The sequence below is a fragment of the Lipophrys pholis genome (genome assembly GCF_963383615.2).
Source record: "Lipophrys pholis genome assembly, chromosome: 7".
NCBI lineage: Eukaryota > Metazoa > Chordata > Actinopteri > Blenniiformes > Blenniidae > Lipophrys > Lipophrys pholis.
This window is the reverse complement of record NC_137638.1, coordinates 21,497,873-21,521,276: the sequence shown is the minus strand read 5'-3', so window position 1 is coordinate 21,521,276 and position 23,404 is coordinate 21,497,873. Positions and strand designations below refer to the sequence as shown.

At 42.5% G+C, this 23,404-nt stretch overlaps 2 protein-coding genes across 6 annotated transcripts; one reads left to right on the top strand and one right to left on the bottom strand.

The window, feature by feature from the left end:
• Positions 1 to 463: 463 nt before the first annotated feature.
• skic3 (SKI3 subunit of superkiller complex) lies at positions 464 to 15,037 on the top strand. Its single transcript, XM_080467316.1, has 41 exons — positions 464 to 495; positions 868 to 968; positions 1,060 to 1,203; positions 1,348 to 1,439; positions 1,528 to 1,603; positions 1,673 to 1,819; positions 1,924 to 2,022; positions 2,126 to 2,234; positions 2,346 to 2,486; positions 2,629 to 2,727; positions 2,891 to 3,015; positions 3,193 to 3,279; positions 3,381 to 3,484; positions 3,605 to 3,731; positions 4,367 to 4,546; positions 4,686 to 4,810; positions 4,901 to 5,151; positions 5,243 to 5,345; positions 5,462 to 5,644; positions 5,780 to 5,915; positions 6,009 to 6,087; positions 7,032 to 7,093; positions 7,178 to 7,234; positions 7,377 to 7,445; positions 7,710 to 7,784; positions 8,136 to 8,277; positions 8,397 to 8,490; positions 8,588 to 8,659; positions 9,206 to 9,330; positions 9,422 to 9,545; positions 9,636 to 9,860; positions 9,971 to 10,043; positions 10,129 to 10,182; positions 10,333 to 10,444; positions 10,646 to 10,774; positions 10,855 to 10,979; positions 11,058 to 11,222; positions 12,129 to 12,281; positions 13,684 to 13,814; positions 14,492 to 14,621; positions 14,723 to 15,037. The coding sequence occupies exons 2-41, from the start codon at positions 879 to 881 to the stop codon at positions 14,801 to 14,803; spliced, it is 4,695 nt and encodes a 1,564-aa protein (XP_080323442.1). The 5' UTR covers positions 464 to 495; positions 868 to 878; the 3' UTR covers positions 14,804 to 15,037.
• Positions 14,896 to 19,949, bottom strand: gig2p (grass carp reovirus (GCRV)-induced gene 2p). Of its 5 annotated transcripts, XM_080467320.1 has the most exons (3): positions 17,856 to 17,896; positions 17,718 to 17,790; positions 14,908 to 16,634 (listed from the first exon to the last, which is right to left on the bottom strand). In XM_080467320.1, exon 3 carries the CDS (start codon positions 16,592 to 16,594, stop codon positions 15,929 to 15,931), a length of 666 nt encoding a protein of 221 aa, XP_080323446.1. In that variant the 5' UTR covers positions 16,595 to 16,634; positions 17,718 to 17,790; positions 17,856 to 17,896; the 3' UTR covers positions 14,908 to 15,928. The 5 variants fall into 5 exon arrangements, with proteins under 5 accessions (XP_080323445.1, XP_080323446.1, XP_080323447.1 ...); XM_080467319.1 differs by lacking the exon at positions 17,718 to 17,790 and having other exon boundaries at positions 14,896 to 16,634; positions 17,856 to 17,919; XM_080467321.1 differs by lacking the exons at positions 17,718 to 17,790; positions 17,856 to 17,896 and adding an exon at positions 19,873 to 19,929.
• Positions 19,950 to 23,404: the final 3,455 nt, after the last annotated feature.

The following is a 23,404-nucleotide window of genomic DNA, read 5'->3' as shown; positions in this document are numbered from 1 at the left end:
CAGTTACCAAATAGTTCAAGCAACACACTCCCTCCTAAAATAGTCTAAATCTGAATGAAATCACACAATCACTACCAAAACAATGCATTTTACATTAATATCTTTCTTAAACATGTGTTTTATATACGTTTTAGCAGGACAGACTTTATCGATAAGTTTGAAACGTATTTCCTTTTAGCAACCTATTAAAGAGAAGCCAAACATTTTCTCTATAGCAAATCACCCGAAAACCTATTCCAATATGAAACGACACCGGGTAAAATAGTAACCTCCTCAATAACATGGTCCTAATAGATACATTTTTATTTACAGAACGCTTGTATGAACAGACATTCCCTGCAGGTGGGTCTGTTGGGATTAAACGGGTTAGTTTGTCTCTTTTGGCATTTAAAAAAGAAAAGGGGGAAAAAATCTTATTTTGAAAAGTAGTTGTGTGACGTCAGTGCCACTTCCGGGTTACGCTGGAAGACTCGGCGAGAGTTGACAACGTAAACAGTGGGTGTCCCAACTTTTATGCACTTTATCAACACCTCAAACTATCGCGCTCAACCGAATCAAATGAATTAATTGTGCGTGAAATAGAAGTGAACATTCGAGAAAAGCTTTCATTCTTAAAGTTTCGTTTCGGGAACATTGAGAGGCTAACAGCTAATGCTAATAACAGTCAGCTAATGCTAAGTAAAACTAATCTACTAAAAGTTAAAAAATTAGTTATTAGTTAAAGTGTGAAGTCAATTAAAGTTAATGTTTTATTCACACTTGTCCATAGGAGGATGTTATGAGGATATCGGGTTGTGTGTTGACAGCTGTCAGGCTGCTCGGATGACAGGAGTGTTTTCTAATGTTTGTTTTTTTCTTTCTCTCCAGGAAACGACAAGATGTCCAGTAAAGAAGTGAAAGCCGCACTGAAAAGTGCCAGAGAGTCTATTAAAAACAAAGAGTTCAAAGAGGCTCTCAAACACTGCAAGGTATCAATGCTAGTACAATGAACGCATGCATCCATGCATCCAAACATCAAGACAGTTCCTCTGTGACAAACGTTCCTCCATCTGCTTTCAGAGTGTTTTGAAAGTTGAGAAGAACAACTATAATGCCTGGGTCTTCATTGGCCTGGCAGCCAGTGAGCTGGACCAACCAGATCAGGCACAAACTGCCTACAAGAAGGCGGTGGAGCTGGAGCCTGAGCAACTGCTGGCCTGGCAGGTAAGATATGAAGCTTGAAGGTTGATCTGTCTTTCTGTTTTACTCCTTGGATGTCTTAGTGGTTGCAATTAATTTACTCATAATAACCACATGACATTAAATGAGAACAATTGGATACAACTAATATATTTCCTTTCTTTTTAGGGTTTAGCAAATCTTTATGAAAAGACTGATCAGTGGGATTTCAAAGTTGAGCTGCCTAATATCTACCAGAAGCTTATTGAGCTGTATGCAAGGTAAGCTATACAATTGATTTTTAGAGACTTTTTCTTAAAGCTGATTTGAAAAATATAGCTCATGTAGTTCCATATTTTTCCTTCACAGCTCTGATAAAAACAAGTGTTATGAGGTCATCAAAAAGCTGTCAGACATTTATGAGTCTGACAAAGAATATTTGAAGGTAAGTAGTTATAAACACACGGTACTGCAAACTATTAAAACACATTGTGACTTATGTATATATGTACAGTTGGTAAAGGTTCGGCTCCAGCACCTTCAACTGAAGGAGGAAGAAGCTGCGGACAAGAAAGAGTTGGTGCAGCTTTTGGATGAGATGACCCAGCTCCTCACTGTCTGCCTTAAAGACGATGAGCTGGACGGTGAAACTCAGCAACATGTAAAACTCCCTCATTTAATATTCTGGAAATAAGAAGAAAAATCTAGGTGGTGTAGTTACTCCGCATAAATCTGTGACACGTCCAGTTTGTTTGTGGTCATCAGCTAATCACAGTATTCGAGAAGGCCATTGCTCTCATGGAGCCTGTACCAGGGGAAGATCACAGGAAGGTCTCCACTGACTATATTAAATGCCTTTCTAAAGTAAGTGCATCTTTTCATTTTTAGACTCCTCTATCACGTTAAATCCAGAATTGATTGACGTTTTTGAAGCATTTGACATTTGTGTATTTATTCTCACTTGCAGCTTCCACAAGAGGAAGCCAAAATGAAGGAGGCGTGCCACTCTATGATGTCGCTCTACCCCAACCAAAGTTATCCTGTCGAAGTCCTTTGTTGTCATTACCTTAAAACGTGTATGATTGTGTTATCATTCGCATAGAATTCAAAGTCCAAGGGGACCATCTGTGACCTGTTTATGAAAATGTGTGTATTGTCTATAGTACTTGATACAATTGTATTTGCAGGCAGCATGATCGAGGATGCAGTTAACTGTTTCTCCAAGCTGCTGGATCTGGCCCCGCACAACGGATTAGGTCGCTTAGGTTTGGGTACAAAAGCACTACAAGAGAAGAGGTATGCAGACGCTATTAAGGACCTCGAACAAGGTTAGTTTCACAACAGCAAATCATGGAGTCTGCATCTTTGTGTGTATGGTTCTTGAATGCTTTCTACTGGGATACATTCTGACGTAACCTTCTCTCTAATTGACATTAGTTTTGACAAATCTTCTCGGTTCTGTTTAACCAGGGCTGAAGAAAACGAGCTCAAGCACCGGATGGTACAGTTTGGCTGAAGCTCAGTTTAAAACACACAAATACTCTCATAGTGCTGCATCCTGCTCCCAAGGTATGTGCAAGTAGATATGATCCGAAAGAATATCCTCAGACTTGAACAAACATTCACGAATAATATTTAGACTTCTTAGATAAAGTAAATTCTTGCTAACTCCTAAGTTTACATCTCTTCAGCATCAGAAACTCAACTAACTTCTGTGTCTTAACTGTGTTAGGTTTGAATTGTTGTGATTCTGGAGACAAAGAGCTGAGGGTTAAACTGATGAAGCTGAAGTTAGAAGCTTCTGTGAGATGTGAAGGAGAGACGGCTGCAGACCAGGCTCTGGAAATGTTTTCACAGGTAGCGTACCAGGTCCTTGAGCTTTTTGTACACAGTGCATCTTGAAACTAGTTTTTAATTTTTTTTAATGTATAACTATGTTTTACGTAAAAATCACCAGTTACAAGTATTAACACTGGGTTAGCCTGTGTATGAACCACTAAACAAATGTCAAATCTACATGTTCTTTCCATTTAGATTCCTGAAGCTGAAAAAGACTCCGGCCTATTGGCTCTTAAAGGACGTGCATACATTAATAAAGGACAGATTGACAAAGCGCTCAAGGTTCAAATTCTTTTTTTTTTCCCCCCCCAAATAGTTTCTGCCAATAACGCTATCAGAATTATTTGAAGACGTGAAAGATAAAATTAGGACATTTCCCATAGGTGTCTTCAGAGTTGGTGGCCTCATACCCAAACTTGGCCCAGGGACTGGCACTGGAAGGGCTGGCACACTCAGCAAGTGGTCAGCAGCAGCTGGCAGAGCAGAGGTGAATGCTCGATATCTACTGTGGATGTATACTGTTATTTACTGTTACGTCTTCACACTGTCACACAGATAAAGATATCCATATGTATTAAAGCACAGCTTCTTTTCCATTTTTGTGTAGTTTCCTGAAGGCTGCCAGCCAGAGCCCAGACTGTGCGGAGTACTTTCTCTTACTCGGAGTGCTCTACTGGGATATGGGAGAGGAGACCCGTAAAGACCGGAGCAAAGTTCACACACACCTGCTCAAGGTTAGAGCAGTTTCATTAGAGGTCCAAACATTTCTTTGGCCTAGTTGCTGAAGGACCCACTAACAGGGTTCACTTTCTTGTCTTAACTTTTAATCATCCATGTCGCGGTGATTCCAGTTCTAACATGAAGGCAATCAGACATGCTTAAACTCTGAGGAAGTTTTCATTCTTTTTCAAACGTTTTCACCTGTTCTCAATCATCTCTGAGTACTGTAAAAAGTGTTGTTGCTTTAGTGTGAAACATTGGTGGAAATGTGAATCATGCAATAAAAAAGATGTGTTGTGCAGAGAACAAAGCTACGTCGGATTGGAAAGCACGTCTCTAAATACGTCATCTCTGATGCAGTTTGAGTGATGTTTGGCCATTTCGTGCACCAGAGAATCCATGACATACACAGTTTAGGATCTTACGTATTTTCAAAGCAGCTCAGCTGGTTAAAATTTTTTTTTAAATACAGCCAGAAAAACCCCCCACATGCATTGTGTTGCTTTAAGTTCAACAGACATGGTTTAAGTTGTGTCTTCTGGTCCACCACTAAAAAATGCATTTGTGAAAGCAGAGTGAAGACCAGGGTTACTTTGGTCCAGGTCAGGGAACACTGCCCTAACTTGAAAGTTTCATTTGTCTATTTCAGGCTGCCAAGTTAGATCCGCACCTCGGCCGTGTTTTCCGCTACCTGGGACATTATTACCGAGAGGTGGCCAAAGATTATGGCCGTGCCCAGGGCTGCTATAAGAAGGCCTTTATGTTGGATAACGACGATGTGGAGTCTGGAGCTGCCTCGGTGGATCTCAGTATGGCGCAGGGAGATATGGTGAGTAGCTTCAGTCGTTCAAAAGTCATCGTTTTACAATATACAGTACTTGAGTTCTCTAATGAGTGGCTGTCAGTGGTCTTGACCCTCCCCTGCTTTCTTTTCCCGCTCTTTTATTTCATTCCACCAAATGCCCCAGGACACGGCCTTAGCAATACTCCAGTCTGTGATAGAGAAAGCCACGCCAGGCTCAGCTAAATGGGCCTGGATGAGGCAAGGTCTTTACTACCTCAAGGTCGGAGAACATCAGAAGGCCATAGCTGAGTAAGAGCCTCAAAGTTGTTTTATTTTTCACTTTCTTTCTGGGCGTTTTTAGTGTTCAACCTTCATCGATTATGTGATTGATGTTTACAGTCTCCAGGCGGCACTGAGAGCTGATCCCGAGGACTGGGTGTGCTGGGAGTGTTTAGGCGAGGCCTACCTGAATCGCCGGAGCTTCACAGCAGCTCTGAAGGCTTTTGGAAAGGCCCATCAGCTTCAACCGGGCTCCATCTATAGCGTCTACCAGGCTGCTGCCATCAAACAGACGCTGGGCAAGTTCAAAGAGGCGGCTGCAGAATACATGCTGATCACAGCACAACAGGACTATGTTCCTGCCCTCAAAGGTAAGCACTCGCTTCAGTGTTGCCACTTAGTTTGTGAGGAGATTATCTGTTTTACTGCCTCTAAATCTCCTGCGTGTGGTTATTTGTTCAGGGCTTGGAGAGTGTCAGTTGTCCTTGGCAAAGATTTTAATGGAAGACTGCAGAGATGGCGGAGCCATTGACCTCATTCAGCACGCCATCCAGAATCTCTTCAGGTAATTTGTAGGCATTTGCTCAACTTGCGAACCTTCATAGGAACTATATTATTTCTGTGAGTCATTTCAGCCACTGCAATAGCTTCAGGTGAACATCACATTTATGGGTCCTCCAGAGCTGCACAGCTGAGGCCAGACCTGTCTTGTTTGTGGAAGCTTCTGGGAGACGCTTGCACTGCGGTCCGCATCGTGTCTGCCAACAGAGCCCAGGTTCTAGTACCCGCCTCCCTGGCTGGTTTAGACCCAAACACACAGAATCACCGGCTGAACCGGCCCCAGACGCTCAGAGTTGGTGAGAGGTACGACTACCATCAGCATTATTCGTTGCAATTCTGCCACATTTTTATGAACAGCACACAGTTAAAATTGCAGTATTTAATTCATACAAGTTACAGCACGTTTGTGACCAGTGGATGCTTGTTTTCCTGCCACAGCTGCTACGCTCGTGCTTTAAAGCTCATGCCTGAAGTCTCCAGCCTTTGGTACGACCTGGGACTCAACTATTACCATCAGGCCGCCAGTAAACCAAAGCTCACAGAGGAAGACCAGAGCTTAGAGAAAGCCGAGCAGGTCCACTTAAAAGAATCCTATCCAACAGTTCTGTAGATTGATTTTTTTTTTCTCCCAGAAATTGTCTTTTGAAACGTTTTTCTTTCCTCTCAGTGTTTAAAAAAGGCTATCATGATGGAGTGTGGGAGCCACAGCTACTGGAACGCCTTGGGAGTGATTTCCATGAGCAAGGGTAAAACTGAGCGCGTTATTACGAAACGCTACGATGATTCACAACCGAATATTCTCAGTCTTTTCCCTTTTTAGTTTAAACTGCTACTTATCATTATGTCATTGTGAAATGTTCTTTGAACACTTTCTTCAAGAAAATTAGGCATTGATACAAAACCTCCGTCTCACGTTACCTGGAGTTAAAGTCATGGTTTTTGAAAAGGAAATATATTAAGCATGAAACTCATATTTGAAACAAGTATTATCTTTCCTGTATTTGATGAAAAAACGCTCAGATTCTTCATCTTGCTTGCTATATTTATTTGAATAAAAGAATTGCTGCATCATGTCAGGATGAGTTTAAGCACCTTTAATAATGCTGGACAGAGTGACTGTGGCTGGAACAGATCTTTAATGACTTCTTATTATAAGAAAAAAAGTTTCATTTGTGAACTATCTATGGCCATTTCCATACCGAATTATTAGACCTACACTTCTGTTAGTTGAGCGTATTTTTAATTGTGATTTAGATTGTACAAGCCACATATGTCCGCTGAAGATTAGAATAATAAATGTCATTTTCTGAAGCAATTTTAGGTTGCAACGGACATGTACTTATAAATAATCCTGATTTTATTCATTTTAATGCACTACAGACATTCACGTCCCTACCTGATGAAAACAAACATGTTGCTTTAGTAACCAAATTCACTGCAGTGTCATTTTAAACTCAACCACATTTAAAATTCAAAATGTAATTTGTGTATTGCCTAGCTTTTTATGTAAACGCTCATCACACCTCTATTTATTAAGCCATCTTCAATGCTGCTTTATCCAGCGTATGCTCACAGAGCAATAACTTTAGAACAATTTAGTTCTGGTTATGAGTATTTAATGAACTTTATTTTCTCACACCTAATTGAGATAATTATTTAACTGTTTTTGTGACTTTTTCTGTGGTACTAGGTCTTGAGAACTACGCTTTGGCTCAACATTGCTTCATCAAGTCCATACAAGTTGAGCCAAATGTATGTACCCTACATTTAGTGATCTTTATAATATACTTCAATGTTTAGTTTTTCTTACGCATCTTTTTCATTGATCTGTTCCAGAATGTTGTTGCTTGGACAAACCTTGGTACCCTGTATTTCAAGAAGGACAACATAGAGGTAGGTGTGTGTGTGTGCGTGTGTGCATGTGTGTGTGTGTTTGTGTGTGTGTGTGTGAGACCTGTCTACTCATGGAATGTTTGTGTTTGTATCATTGATGAATGATATTTTCGTCACTAAGCTGTTGCAACGATTGTTTTAGCTTTCACACCAGGCCTTCAAGATTGCTCAGTCCTTGGAGCCGCTTTATGTCAACTGCTGGATCGGACAGGTAGGCTTCTTTATCACGACCCATGTACAGTAGTCTGATGTTAATGCATTCACATATGTCACAAGATAGGAGAAAGAAAAAAACAAGAAAAGGTGATATTTTTGGTAAATTATTAAATTTCTTGGTAAAAATCTGAGCATAAGGTCCTGAAAAGAGAGTTTATTTGTAGTTAGCGAGCTCTCTTGGCAAACTGTGTGAGAGTCTCTTCACGTCTTTGTCTTTATCGGCCTTAGTTACAGTCTTATTCTTCTGTCCTCTTGCCAGGCTCTGATAGCCGAGAGCGTGGGAAGCTACGACACCATGGATCTCTTCAGGCACACCACCGAGCTCAGCACACATGTATGTTGCTCCCGCCAAATCGCTGTTGTAATACCCGCTCATGAGCTGGATAATAACACACTTTGCTTCACCTTTCCTTGTCGCTCTCCTGAATATTCATGTACTAAGCCATTCTTTTTGGCTTGTAAGAGATTATAAATACCGCCGTGCAGCAGGAAATATGTCACGCATGGTTTACTGTGTGGGGGGAAAAAACAAACTGTTGCAAAATACATTTGAAGCCTTATTGGATGCCCGTCTGGTATTATTACTTAGTGGATAAGTGGCCCTCTAATCCACACCTGCCTCCAAGTTATACACTTTCTGTTTTTCTTCTAATTTGTGTTGAAATGCCATCTCTCTCTCTGTCAGATGGAAGGAGTGAAAGGTTATGCCTACTGGGTTTGTTCCACTCTGCTGGATGAGACCAACAGACACTCTGAGCTGTACCGCTACAACATTGTGCAGATGAACGCCATCTCTGCCGCTCAGGTGGCGCTGAGCAAGTACACAGGTACAGCAGCTGTTTGTGCACTGGTGTGCGCACAGCAATCACACATGCCTTTTGTATTCCATTCGGGGTCGTGGGTTAGAGACAGATGAGATATGAAGTTGCTCTTGTCTCCCACTCAGAGAGGATCCAGTCTGACGCTGATGCCTTCATCATGCTGGGCTTCCTGAATGAGCACTTGCAGTTGAAGAGGCAGGCTTTGCAGGCCTACCAACGGTACCTGTCTGAACTCTGCTGACCGGGCCAACTGGCAAATTAATTCAGATTTTACCTATTCAGATCACAACTTTCTGAATATTGTTTCCTTTTTCAGAGCGGTTGAGCTGCTTCACTCCTCTTCAGAAGAGATGGCCTTTGCTCTGGGCTGTCACGGCCGTGCTCTGTGGTAAGCAGCAGTTTTTTTTATGATGCACTTGGACCATTGTTAAAAACACCTCCCAGATAAAGCAGATATCGTTCTTTAACCCTTTATAGAGGGCTTCAGAGTGCTACATTTTAAGCCTCAGGTTCTATTTATTTTATTATCATCGATGAAGGTTTTTGTTCTTAGGAAACAAGGTGGTTGATTTGTTTTGGGGCTATCTTTAAATTTATGACTTCATAAAGTTAGACAGAATTCTAGCCTCTAATGAAGAATGAAATCAATGTTGAAGTGTAAAACTGTCCCAACTCACAATTTCATGTTTCAGAAAATATCCCAAAATAAATTTTTTTTATCCTCCTTTATCCTCAATATAATCAAATTCATATCTCATATTCTGTGCTGGACCTTTTCTCGATTAGAATATGAAAACAAACTGTGTGCGTCTTCTGCTATCATGTGAAAGCATGGCTGACAACTCCCATTACAAGGCATTATTGCCACAAACTGCTCAGGCAGCAGTTCAGTATCACTGCAATAAATGTTTAAATGTTCCACTGTTACTTGCAGCACTTCGGGTCAATGGGATGAGGCCGTTGGGGTTTATAATTCAACTCCCCTGCAGGAGCTCTGTGACCTGGTCGGGTTGGCCCTGGCCTACTGCAGGGCCGGACTCTACTCAGAAAGCAGCAGTGGTAAGGACTGGGAAAGACACTGAAACCAGAGGAAGTGTATTTGTATGCCAAGCCAACTGAATAAACTGGTGTGCGTGCGTCTGTATTGTAGCCTATGAGCGTGCCCTAGCTGTGGCCTCCAGTGAGAAAGAGAAGGCTTACATACTGACAGCTCTGGCCCTGCTGCAGCACCGGCAGGGAAACCTGGACTCGGCCAAGACGCTTCTGTTCAAATGGTGAGCCACCGTGACAGAAACAAACCCCACATGTGTTTTCTGTACATGCAAGTTATTCATTTTATCTGTCTGATTTCTCCCTGTCCACAGCTCCCTGTTAAAGGAACCGATTCCCGAGTCTCTGCTGTGTTTATGTGCTCTGGGCTTGGTTCACGGCGACACTACATTAGCCGCTGCTGCCATGACTGAGTTACTGAAGCAGGATTCAGCGTCCAGGAGCGTTGTGGAGCACCGGTGTCTGCTCACCTGCACCTTGCTGGCCCTGCAGGGGAATTACAGTGCAGTGCAAAGAGAGGCTTCCAGAGCTGTACACAGGTACACTGCATGTTTTAATTCATCTATGTGACCTCACTCGACTTTAACATGGCAAATTTGTATTGATTGAAGGGTTAATAATAAATTGCTCTGTGGTATTTACTGTATAGCAACCCTGGGAACCCATCTCTGTGGGCCCTTCTGTCCAGAGTGGTACCAAGATACTACCCTAGAAAGGCAAATGTAAGTCTGCACACACATGAATACAACAATATTACACACATCACATAAAGAATTTTGCTGATGGGTTTTATGCTGTTTATTACAGGGTGGTGCAGTCGCTGGCCATGTTGCCTGCCTGTCCAGTATGACTCAAGGAAAGGTAAAGCAGCTGAATTTTGTTTTGTTGTCCAAACTGAATCCTGATTCATAGTTGATGTAGTCCTCATTATATTGTAAATTGTGGGTATTCCCACAGCTGGAACGTTTATCTGTTTACACCAGTATGTGCTGCTCTTCTGTGTGCCTGCAGAGGGCGTTGCTGTACAGTGGCGTGAACCAGCTGGCTGGTGGGAGACACTCTGGAGAGGACAAGCGCAAGAATGCGCTGAAAACTCTGCAGAGGGCTGTGCTGCTCTGTCCTGGTAGATATACACGGCACAAACACAAAACTCATCACCACTCCTACTTCTCTGCATGTGAAATGTAAATAGTGGATAGTCTTTAGGATGTAAACTTTCTTTCGGTAACACGTTCTTGAAATGTTTGCATCGGACTTCAATCTGAGAATTATTATATTTCATTGGGGTATGGACTCAACACCTCCTTCTCCTCTCTACTTCCAGACGATCCAGCAACATGGGCTGGATTAATGGCCGCCTGTCACACTGAAAACACCTCCTGCTATCTCTCTGGTTCTGCTCCTCGCAGACGAGGCCTCAATCAGATCCTGATGGCCGTGGTCTCTGAGAAAGGTTCATTCACTCGTGTGCATTCGCTGTTTTTTGCGTGTTTGTGTTTGAGCCTGTCGCTGACACCTGCCTCTCTTTTACAGTGCACGCCATCGATGAGATAGAGCGCCCCCTCGCCCAAACTCTGGAAGGCTGGGTGCTACAACAGGCGATGTCTGGTCTCATGCTGGAGGGACACTTGGAACCGGCAGAAGCTCTCTGCATGCAGGTGGATATTATCAAAAGAAATAGACATTATGAGTACCACAGAAACACAAGATAATATCCTGTGTCCTGCTCGTCCCAGGTGTTGAACGTGTCCCCTGAGCACCCTGCAGTGATGCTGTCACTCAGACAGGTGCAGTGTCGGCGCCTCCTTGTGGATGAAGGCAGCACCGTCCTACCAGATTCTGTGCTGGAGCAGCTCTACAACGCCGTGATGATGAACCCCGCCAACCTTGGAGCATGGCATGTGAGTGGACACGACAACGCTTCTCTTTAAATCTCAGGCTCTTCTGCTCAGTGAGAATCACAATGTGACTATTGGATGGTCTCTACAATGTTGGTAGTCTTGAACTCATCTGATCCATTGATCCAAACACAATAATAACAGCTTGCAATGTAACACTGATGTGCAGAATTTAGATTTGCAAAACTCAAAAATCACAAATGTTATTCACAAACCCTGGCAACATATCACATGTTAAATTGCACATTTAACCATTTCATGAAAAATAGACATACTTCAAATATGATGGCAGTCCAGTAACATGAGTTTTCCAAAGGAGCTCCAATCGCCATCAAAATGAGTGGAGAGTGTACATTAAAATATCTTTCTATAAACTCCTGAAATCTTGTTTATTGTTTTGTTGATATAAATTGTGTTTGTCAGAATGGTAAAATCACAGTATCATCTTTTGTTTAATCACATTATACAGCTCATGCCACCTTTTTTTTTAACCTGCATTATAGCAGCTTTGTGGTACCTCCATATGAGACCAACAGGCAAACACCTGTCTGGCAAAACAGCTCAATGTTTGTGGCCTTAAAGAAAACTGAGCAAAAAAGTGACTGAATACTCCCACACCCTGCCAAGTCGCAGGTTTCTCTTAGGCAGAATTGATTGATTGTATTGATTAAGTGTTCTTTATTATGCTGATCAAATGATCAGAATTGGTATGTTTTGTTGATGCGTGTAGAAATCGGGTTTAGTTCTATTATATCCAAACCAATTTGAATATAGATTGTTCTTCATTTTACTAGATGGATTGCTGGCGTTTTGCTTGGCTTCTCATATTTTCCTCGCTTCTCTCCCGCCCCTCCCCACCCCCTCACCTCCTCTTCATCTTTGGGTGTCCTCCTGCTCTCCTCCTCCCAGTGGCTGGCGGAGGTGTATCGCAGCCAGGGCCTGCTGGTTCAGGCAGTCATGGCCTACAGACAGAGTCTGCAGCTGGCCTCGCAGCTCGGTGTGCACAGCTGCCAGGTTGGCAGCCTGCTCAGGCTCGCACTGTTGGCCCTGGGACCGTGTATGGTGAGCAACCTGCATGTCCACCCCCCCCCCCCCCCCCAAAAAAAGAAGAAGAAAATCCTGTGAAACAACTACAGTCATGAAAAAGTTTAGAGATGGAATATTTGAAACAACAGGCCCATGCACAGAAAGTGAGGATTTCAATGTTATATTATATGACATATATTAAAATGTTTCTTAGTAATAAATAGGGATGTCCCGATCCAATCGGTAGATATCGGATCGGGGCCGATATTAGTGATGTGTGAGTGATCGGGGATCGGCAAATCCAGCCGATCACCCCGCCGATCTAAAAAAAAAAAAAAAAACGCGGTCCGCACCGTCACCTAATAACCACAACAACCACGGACTACAAGCTCCGGTCGAGCTGCAGAAGCTAGAAGCAGGCGGAGCGGGGCCATAGACCTATAAAACTAGAGTTACGTTTAGTGGTTTATGTGTTTATGTGCAGAAGTCTACTTCTAAATTTCTATGTGGTCTGTCTTCTTCTGCTTTTTTATTGTGTTTGGTTAGTCACAGCGCCCCTAAAGGCCAGGCATGTGTACTACATGCCCTGAAGCCTCGTGTTGAGCCATGTTCATAGTGAGGTATGGACGGTTTTTTGGGAGAAGACCAGGGAGTAAAAATCGTTTTTTCGTCGTGTGGATGTACCCTCAGTTTACAACAACAACTAAAGAGAAAGAGAAGGATTTTGATTGAATAAGTGAGTTTTACAATAATTTCTAGCTAAACAAAGCTTCTGCCAATAGTGCTTTTAGCGTCAGACATCTGAGTTGCTCCAAAAATAGACTGTTGAGTATATTTGCAATAGCAATGTGAGTATCGGATCAGGAAAGTGTCGGTATCAGCTGATAGTCAATTCTGAAAAATCGGATCGGTATCGGGGGCAAGAAAGTGTGATCGGGACATCCCTAGTAATAAATATAATACCATTGCAAAGTCATCCCACAAATGCAGCACAACTTAAAAAAAAAAGCTTCCAAGAAGCGTCATTACAACAATAACACACATTTATTTAATTTTTTTTCTGTGTAGTTTATAAAAAATCTGCATTTTCTAAAAGGTGCATTTTCTTGTGTGTGTGTGTCTGTTCACATTAAGGACAAGTATTGTTTCAGAATAATGACAGCTACATTATACTGCACACAAACGAAGTGGGCGGATGCTCAGCGGAGGAGATGAAGGCAGATGAGTGAATGACCAGCTGCAGCTAAACTGCCAAGGACAAGTGGAAACGCAATGCTTGTGATTGTGCCGCCGTATACTCTGTGTTTTTAGTCTGCACTTCACAGGGCGGAGAACCTTATATTTGTCTACTGATTACATGATGGGAAGGTGTCTCGCCTGGTCTGCAAACAAAACATTTGAGCATTTAGTCTGAATCGGGTGTGATCTGCCTCTTCAGGCCGGCGTTCCCGGAAACGACTGGACCAGCCTGGTGCAGGAGGCGACCACCGAGGTTTTGAAGCTGGGCTCGTCTCCCATGGCTCTCCTTTTCCAGGCTCTGCTCCAATACGTGACCAAGATGGCCGCAAGGTCAGTGGCTCTTGGTGTGTGCTGTGCAGTCACTGCAGGAGGATGTGTACCGACGCACATGCTGTGGGCCGCTCCACAGAGATATGCAAATATTACATCCTGTTGGCCTGAGTCATTTATCATCTTTAGTACTTCAATGAATCATAGCACTCGTAAATGTAATGTGTATTCATCCCTCTATCTTTCCAGTACATTGTTTTGTTTTGGGGTTTTTTTGGCAATGCAAAGCAATTTGCAAACCAAACTTTTTCCCTACTCGACAAAAAAAGCTTTCTGCCACTACCTCATTGGCTGGCCAGGAAGCTGAGTTTAGAGTGCTGAAATCATCAAAAAGCTGAGCGGTTATGAACATGCCAATCATAGCCGGGCTGCATTTCTTCAGAAGTGCTGCAGAAACAAATCTCTGCCAAGCATAATCACTAGATCATGCCAGCGAGGGGCTTTATTTCATGACATGGGTTCATAGATGCCGACGGAAGCAGAGAAAACAGTTCTGCAGACCTTCGGGTCAATTCCCAAAGAAATGCTTTTGATTCTAAAACGGGACAAATACAGTGCGTCCTGCCCTCGACCGTAGTAACCTGGGATTGGCTCCAGCCACCCTGCACAGGACTGAGCGATGGAGAAGGTGGACGGATGAACATGAGACACAGCTTTAAAACCTGCCTCTCCTGCAGGGAAACGAGACGCCTGCTGGAGAAGCTGGCCTACGCTCCCTCTCGAGACTTCCCGGTCACCGTGGCGCAGGTGGCCTGCTGGTATCTGCTCAGACACCTACACGCCAAAAACGACGAGGAACTCTTGAACGTGAGCGCACACTTGTCTCTTGAAGAGTCAAACTAGCCGAAGTCGTAAACGTGTTTGGACGGTAACATATTTCTTCATCCTTTTTTATTTTATTTTTGCAGGTGCTTTTGCAACGTGCCAGAACGAATGGGGATCAAAGACTGCTGGAGTTTCATTCACTACTGGCTTCATCTTCTGCATGAAACTGCCGCCTTATTAAATATACATCTACAGGAAATAAACGCAGCAATTCCTTCTCCTTTCCAGGGTCCCACGATAAATAAGAACTATCATCAGCCGTGACATTATGGGCCAGGTGTTCTTCAGCACGACTTTATTCGTCTTACAGTTCATCACAGTTTGATTTTACATCACACAGTTATAAATGAATGAGTCATTTCCACATTCACACTCAATAAAATCTTTTCCTCAGCATGTGAAGATTGTCTCACTGTTATAAAGCTCGTCGGTGATATTTGAGTAATGCACTTCTATATAGGTGAGTTTCAGATTTGACATTTTCAGTAGCCGGTCCTACAAGCAACATTAGGGTTAAGTTGCATGTGTGAGTCACTGAAAATGTCCCTGAAACCTATATGAGCAATAAACGTAAACACTGTTTATGAGGTTAAAGTACATGCAGACACGTTGACGGCTGAAAACAGCGTATTCCAAGAAAGACCACATGAAGACTGTGCTCCAAGGCAAGTGGAACATAACGTGAATCTGAAGCTGAAGTTGCGTAAGGAAAACAAAGGGAGGAGCATAGAAAGTCAACAACGCCCTGAGTAGCACAATGATTCATCAGTCGCTCGACTCCGTTTTACAAGAATAGAAAAAGAAAATTTGATATATTGTATATATTCATATGGCACAATTAATTTCCTAAACCGTTAACTAAAAGATCAACAACGTCTATGAGGTTTTCTCATTTGTGGGGTCTCACATGGTACAAAAGTGTTCCAGTAATGCAGCATGATTACAACATGGCAGTGAACCTCCCACATAATAAAAAATATTTCAGCACAATGATGAAGAATGTAGCACTTCTTGTGATTGTTCACATTTGAGAGGAAGAGGAGACGAGACAGGGGGCAGGAAAACCAGCTCATTCTCCCCGAACCCCAAGTATATCATTCGTAGACTTCCTGAAGATACCTTAACTGCTATTTTCGGTTCATTATCCCTCGTCACATTGACACTGAATTTCCACCCTCGCACCTCAATAATATATAGCGTCTCCTCAACTTGCTAAGATTACATGGACATGGTTCCTTCTTCCACACGTTCTGGCTCTTCCACACGTTCTGGCCCTTCCCCTCGTTCAGTCACACCTTTTTACACACATGCTTGATCATGAGGGGACAGATGTTTTGGCCACAGCCCCAGCACAGCTGCTTGGTGTGTGGCAGCCCGTGCTGCTCCTTGCGCTGGCACTGCGCGCACACATCTCGAGCACCATCGTCGTCACATTGGGTGGATTCGCCCGATTTCGTGGCCAGAAGGCTTCTCAGCTCGGACAATACAGCTTGGTCGGCCTTGACGATGCCCACCACCTTCACCCTCTTCGGGTCGAATACGCAATCCTCCTCTAGGCCACTCGGCACGGCTTTCATGCCACATTTGGGAGGCACCCAAGCTGTGTCATAGCCCTGTGCGTTCCAGGTGTACTGCAAAGGATGGTTGTCCTTGTCAATGCGCTTGACGCGGCCGACACGCACTTGCAGTTCAAAGACGACTCTGTCTGAATCCGGCCAATTCAGTGGATAACGCTCCGCCTTTTTCCTGTCCCGACTGACGTAGACGCCCTTCCCCAGCATCCCCTTGGAGGACTGCTGAATGCCATTGGCAATGATGAGGCGGGCAAAGGCAACACTGGTGCCATGGTACATGGTGTAGACTCCCCGATCTTTGGGCATCTGTGCGGCGCCCAGCTCGGTGAAAGGAGTGTCATCGTCGTAGGTCACCTCCCAGCCGTAGTATGGCACGGACATCCTGCTTCAATGAGGGGCAATGTTCACAGACCGCAGCGCTCTGAGGAATAAACACATAATGTCCCCGTATTACATCACATTTAATTGTTTCTGGGTGCACGTCGATGATTAGAGCAGGTATGTCAGACATGAGGTTCTTGGGCCAAAGAGGGCCATGAGTAACCGCTGTTCCCAGTTTGTCAGTTCACATTGCTGTGTTTAAAGATTTGTCCATTGCATGGAAAGTATTATTTATTATCAAACTTTACACATTCAGAAAGAACGCCCTCAAAGCCAGTACAATACTTTAATAACGATTACCTGACTTACCACTCATCTTCTTAAAGACAGATATTAGGGTTGCTTTAACGGAAAAAAACAGCCGCATCCCCTGAAATGAGTTGTACTCAAAAAGTACTCTCATTCTTTAGTATAAGTAAAGACTGGCAAAGGTACTGATTCAATTTCACTACTTATTCTTGCGTATTGATATGTAGTGTGATATTCTGAAACGTTTGATCATTAAACAAGTTTATATATACAAAAAAAAAAAAAAACATGTTAACAACCTGGCAGGACTTGTAAAACACAGTGCGGTCATTTTTCTTTTTGAAATGAGAACAGGAAGTCGAACACTGATAACTGTTATCGGCAGCTCTTCAGAACCCTGCACTGAAACTCTGATTCATCTCGAGATCAAAACCGCTAATAAGTCAGTTTAAATCACAGGAGTAGAAATTACATGTATTTATGTTCAAACATGAGGAATAAGAGTAATGGAAATACTTAAGTGAAGTACAGATCTCTGACATATCAGAGCAATAACAAGTGTTGTAAAGAGAAAAGGGCCCCGGCATTTCTCACCACCACAGATCTTCTACTTCCTCATTTCACAGGCAGGTTATAGTGATTCCCTTTAGGTGCAGGTTTACCTCACAATTTAAATTTTAAATCAATCCTTTCTTTCATTTAACTTACAGCCACAACCTCAGTATGAGCTTGTTTTAGTCCCACTGTTGAAAACCTTCTATACAAGGTTATAGTCTTGTTGTGTCTACTTACAACGTCCATCCGAGTTTTTTTTATTCTATAGAAAGGTCAGCCCACGGGACTTCCAACAACTTGACTGACCCATTTCACTTACTTTGCTTGTTTGCTGTCGACGTGTGGGTCAGTAAAAGGCAGACATTAGACTTTACACGGCATTCTGAACAACTCTAAAAGGAAACAATCCACTATTTTACATTTATAACTTGTTGCTGAACGGATTTCTTTCCCTTACCGTCAAATGGGAGTTCTTGTCTGTCGTCCTTCGATGATTGTGAAGGTTTCACTTTCTTTTTTATGAACTTCTACACCAGGAAACGTGTGACGTGATGCGATTTATTCATATACACATATTTCTGCCACTTCACATCGCGGCCGGTTAGCTCAGTTGGTTAGAGCGTGGTGCTAATAACGCCAAGGTCGCGGGTTCGATCCCCGTACTGGCCATCAATCTCTTTTTCTTTTTCAATATTCAATAAAGGCTTACAAATAAGTCCAAAAGTGATCAAATACACCAATACCTGTACCTGCTTCATTACATATTTGATTATTATTACTGAATAAACACTACAATCACTCCGAGGCAGGCTGGAGATGATGTTGTTGGTTTTCATTGCTATCTCAAGTTTAAACTCCAAGTTCAACTACATGACCTTGAATTCATATTCATACTTTCTTCAATGAGAGTACACTTTTGAGCATATCAAACAGAAACCTTTATTGGCTTTAAATTCATTACATGACATCGTGTTCAATGGAAAATCTGCCACAATCATTTTTTGTTTGTTCCTTCATCATCATCATCTTTCTGACACGATTTAAGCACAGATTCAATGAACACTGCAGATTTGACACTATTTTGCACAGCGATGTCTTCTGCACAGCATGTTGCAGCAATTATTTTCAAAGCCTTTCACAGGCGTTCCTTTCATTTGGCATTGGACTTCTACTTGTTGTCGACCGCCCGATGTTTGCGGCCGTCTTCATCTCTTGCCTTCCGTCAGGGTGTGGTTTTACAGAAATGCTTGGAGGTGAGGATGCATATGTTCTTGCCACACTGCCAGCACTTTTGCTTGACGTGCGCAGAGCCCTGCTGGGTCTTTCTCTTACACAGGGAACACGCTGCTGCTGCCGCAGCACGGCCTCCGCGACCTTTCTTTCGATTTTTAGCAAGAAGCTGCTCAAGCTCTGCCTTTAAGGCAGCATTTGGTGCCTTTGCGATGCCGACCACCCTCACCCTTTTGGGGTCATACACGCAATCTTCCTCTAGGCCGCTGGGCACAGCAGAAAGGCCAATTTTGGGAGGCACCCAGGCAGTGTCATAGCCGTGCGTGTGCCACGTGTACTGCATGCCAAGACTGTTTGAGTCGATGCGTTTGACGCGGCCAACTCGCACACGTAGCTCAAAGATCACGCGGTCAGAATCGCTGCTGAACAACGGGTATCTACATGCCTTGTTCATGTCACGGCTGACATACACACCCTCTCCCAACATGCCACCTGTTGATCTCTTAAAACCGCTCGCAATGATGAGGCGTGCGCTGGCAACGCTGGTCCCGTGGAACATTTTGTAGACGCCACGGTTTTGTGGGCTCTGCGATGGCTGGAGCACCACGCCGGGGAAAGAGGCACCGTCGTCGACCACCTCCCAGCCAGAGAACTGCACCGACATCCCGATGGCTGACAGAGGCTGCTGTTGAGGTCTCAAAAAAGTACTGCTCTGTGTAGGCAGGAAAACAACAATGGCTTATTGCAGATTTAAACCTGTTGCATTACTGTGCACACTGCCATAGCATCATATGTCTTCTCTTTAATGTAGCGCTTTTAAAAATCATATTGTTCTATATATTTACATTACATTTCTTTAAAAAATCCCACTGTAAAGGCTTCCTTTGTTCCTGAAAGTATTCTGCATGGATTTGAGGTGTGTCTATAAAGCATATGTTCACATTTTCACATGGACCACAACAGGCTGCTATACACTGTCTGACTATTGTCATTAATCGTTTTCGTAAAAAAGTACATCCATTTAAAAAAAAGAAAAAAAAATGTTTTTAAACCCTCTGGTTAGTCTCAATGCTTAGTAAGGCGAGTCCTACCCTCGGTGTGTAAATCACAGGTTAGACGTCAACTTGAAAAGCCTTCTGCAGACTTATAGACTATTTTCTGTATTCTCTAGTTAGTTTTATTACCGATTGATCAACTTCCGAGTAAACTTAAGTATATTAAAGCGGTTAAAAGTCGAACTTTACCTTGTGCTTGAGTCTTCAGATTTGAGGGAACGCTTTCGGTAAAGCAACTTTACTTTCGCTTTTAATTGACGTCACATGCTGTTGTTGCGACGCGAGTTCGATCCCCGTGAACGTCACTACAAGTTTTCTACAAGTGTTTAAAGATTAATCATCAGTGATCTTATAAAATACGGTTTCGATCAACGACGGTTTGTGTCAACACTAAAGTTAAGTTCAAACATGTTTTTACCAACTCTTCATGTGTCTTTTTCCCTGGCAGTTTGCTTCACCTACATGTAAAACTTCATCACAAAAAAAACCCAAAAAACAAATCTTGCGATTTAATTGAACCATGTTGTCTTTCTTCAGACCTTTTTCTGAAGAAAGATTTGTTTTCTGAAGAAAAGCGACTGCAACCTTCCACCAGGGGGTGAACGAGCCTCACACACTCTTGAAGGACGCCAACAATTTTTGAATGGAAAAAGTTACACGATTAAAACTGTGCTGCTCCGGTCGTAATGCACGCATATGATTCCGTACGAAGTCAATTTGCAGTCCCATAAGACATGCAGACCATGACGTAGACATTTGGAATCGCGTTACAACACCGTTCCTTTCATCTCGCCGAAATAGCTCAGTTGGGAGAGCGTTAGACTGAAGATCTAAAGGTCCCTGGTTCGATCCCGGGTTTCGGCAAGATCGGGTGGTCAGCTTTTTTTTTTTTTTTTTTTTTTTTTTTTTAATTCGTTTTTATTTAAGGTGCATGTAGTCGTTACGGCATATAATTCCAACTAATCGTCTTTGTAAAACACATTTAACAAATCTACATATTGTGCCAGCTGAAATAAAAACACCTCATGTTGAATTGTATTCATTTTGCGACAAACCAACCAGGAAGCCTGCTCTAACCTTGAAAGTCAAATCAAATGTCCTCGATCATGTTTGACAATCCAATTGACAAACCAAATTGGGCTGCCGCGTCAAAGATTGTCTCTACAAGCAAATCACCAGTCCAGGATCATATTTCCTTTAAAGGAGACATATCATGCTTTTAAATCCTTCCTTTTTACATATAAATCATACAGTTGTGGTCTATACAACGCGAAACTGCAATGCTTGGGTCTGAATTCCTCATTATTATAGCTCCACAGGCCCCTTTTCAACCCCTTTTCTGATGTGCTTCTGAGAGCAACTCGTTTTGGGGCGGTCTCTTCAAATGCAAATGAGACACTTCAGACCCCTCCTCCTCTCCAGGTTGCAGAGGTCACACTCGGTTCAACGTCACCCTGTTCGGCCATCTTTGTAGTTTGATAGAACAGATACAATTATCTAGCGGCGCAGAAACTTTATATTCACACATTATTTACAAAATGTCAACAAGGGAAGATTTGTCCATCCAGCCATACATGTTGGAGCCAGAGTCGGACCCGGCGGCGCGAGATGAAAATGACGATGATGCACCTGAAGAACAACGTCTTCATATGGATGTAACGCAATGGTGTGTTACTATATTTACACTAACTTCTCCATCCATGCCCACTACTACAATACTGCCTGTATTACAACGACTATTTAACACAGAAGTTACATTATAATCTAAAACGAGCACACAGCGCTAACATATGAAGACGGTGCAACTGCTAATGCTAACAAAACAATGACAGGGACGTCTTATCATCACACTTTTTAGCGTTATATACAGCTTACCGAAGTGCTCTGTTCGTCGTCTCCATAGATAGAAGGAACTGACCGCTCAATCAGACCAAGTCTTTCGGCAAATCCTTCTTTATACTGGCGGAGGTTGCTGAAGCAGTCGTCCTTAAAGTGCTTCGCGCACACAAAAATGACCTTACCCACAGATGTGGGTACATTTCTGTGAAAAATAAAACTCAACCAGGCACTTCGAAAAGGTTCTGATGCTGGGAGACGGTGTAACGAAGCTTGTGGGTTACTACATCCAACAACCGAACATTTCGACTTATCCTCTCATAACTTCGGTTGGACTACAAAATCGCAGCGAGAAACAAAAATGGCGGATTGCTCGAAATGTCGATGTCCTAATTTGGCAGTTCCGCTGAGAATACTGTGACGTCATTGTTCAAAAAACGTAATAGAGAATAGAAAAATCGAAACCGATCGCAAAATATGACCAAAACAGAATATAAAGATATCAACGGAGCACCTGAAGAGACTACTTTGAACTTTTCTGTACTTCTAAACACTCTAAATATACAACAAAATGCATTTAAGGGCTAAAAAAGTGGATTTAGCATGATATGTCCCCTTTAACAAATCAGGCGAGGAGTGGTCTGAACAACCAATCACGGAACAGAGCGGCATGACGTCATCCAAACCAATCACGGGGCCACTCGATCTTTGAAAGTCCAATCAAATGCCTCGGATCATGTTTGCGGTTCTATTTTTCCGTGGGCGTCAGCAGGGAAAGCAAGACTACTAAATTCTGGCACGATTTTCATTTACTGTAAATCTCCTAAAATGGCACAAACAACTTGTTGTGAACTCGCTAACTCCAGCTGAGAAGTAAAACGTTTGTCCAGGTGTCTAAATAACCATTAAACGTGTATAACTGTGTCACAAATATGTATCTTATGCACAGGACTGTGGAGGGATGCGACAAAATTTTACTAAAGTGCATTTATACATTTGTGGTACTTCTACCCCCTACATTTAATAGACGTTTATATTTCTACTACGTTACATTTGTGAGGGAAATACTGTCATCTACTGCGTGTCAGCAAGCTTACGTTACTACAAGCTTTAGTTACTAGCCACTTTACTTGGAGTCCTCCTGTCCATGTATGAACATAGACAGTACTACAATGTAACAGACTTAATAATACAACAGTTATATGATTGTAAAGAATTACTTGCACTGTTTTTCTTATTTTCGTACTTTTAGGTATCAACCTGAGTTCTATTTTCATCAACACTGGTCCATATATATTGATCCTGAACTTTCTTAATATTGATTATATTTTAGTGAAGACTGAGATATTTTATATAAAGAATGTTAGTTTGTTACTCGAGCGTTAAACTATTATTTTCTTGAAAATACATTTGCTTATATATGTGCCATTGCTGCATCACACCTTTACAATAAGGTAAATTTACGAACCCAAATCTAATACGATACGCTTTTATCTTAGAAGTTCTGATTGAAATGACAGGTTGGATATCATTTCTTTGAGGATGTAGAGAGAGAGCAGATGAACACAAACTCATACATAACAGCATTATTAAGTGATGATTATGTGAGTTTTTTTCAATGGTTGCAGATAGACCAGCGTCCTCTGCAACAGAGGGGGGCAGAGGACCTTGATGGGAGAGCCACAGAGGAGCCTTTGTGGAGTTCACACTGACAAGATAACTACATATACATTTAATATCTTCAAATATAATTTTGTGTGTTTCTAAAGCACATTAGCAACCCTTCATGTTTCTCCTCTGTTTTCAGTCATCCTCCGCACAGCAACGTGACTCAACATTGCCATGCAGTGGAGTTAATTACTATTTAATCATCCTAGAAAAAAGA

Excerpts from the sequence above, each read along its gene's own strand:
- skic3 (XM_080467316.1), top strand. The coding sequence starts at position 879 with ATGTCCAGTAAAGAAGTGAAAGCCGCACTGAAAAGTGCCAGAGAGTCT. Across the intron at positions 10,775-10,854 it reads GGCCGTGGTCTCTGAGAAAG|TGCACGCCATCGATGAGATA; the intron begins GTTCATTCACTC and ends TCTCTTTTACAG. Across the intron at positions 13,815-14,491 it reads GTGACCAAGATGGCCGCAAG|GGAAACGAGACGCCTGCTGG; the intron begins GTCAGTGGCTCT and ends CCTCTCCTGCAG.
- gig2p (XM_080467317.1), bottom strand. The coding sequence starts at position 19,292 with ATGTCGGTGCAGTTCTCTGGCTGGGAGGTGGTCGACGACGGTGCCTCT.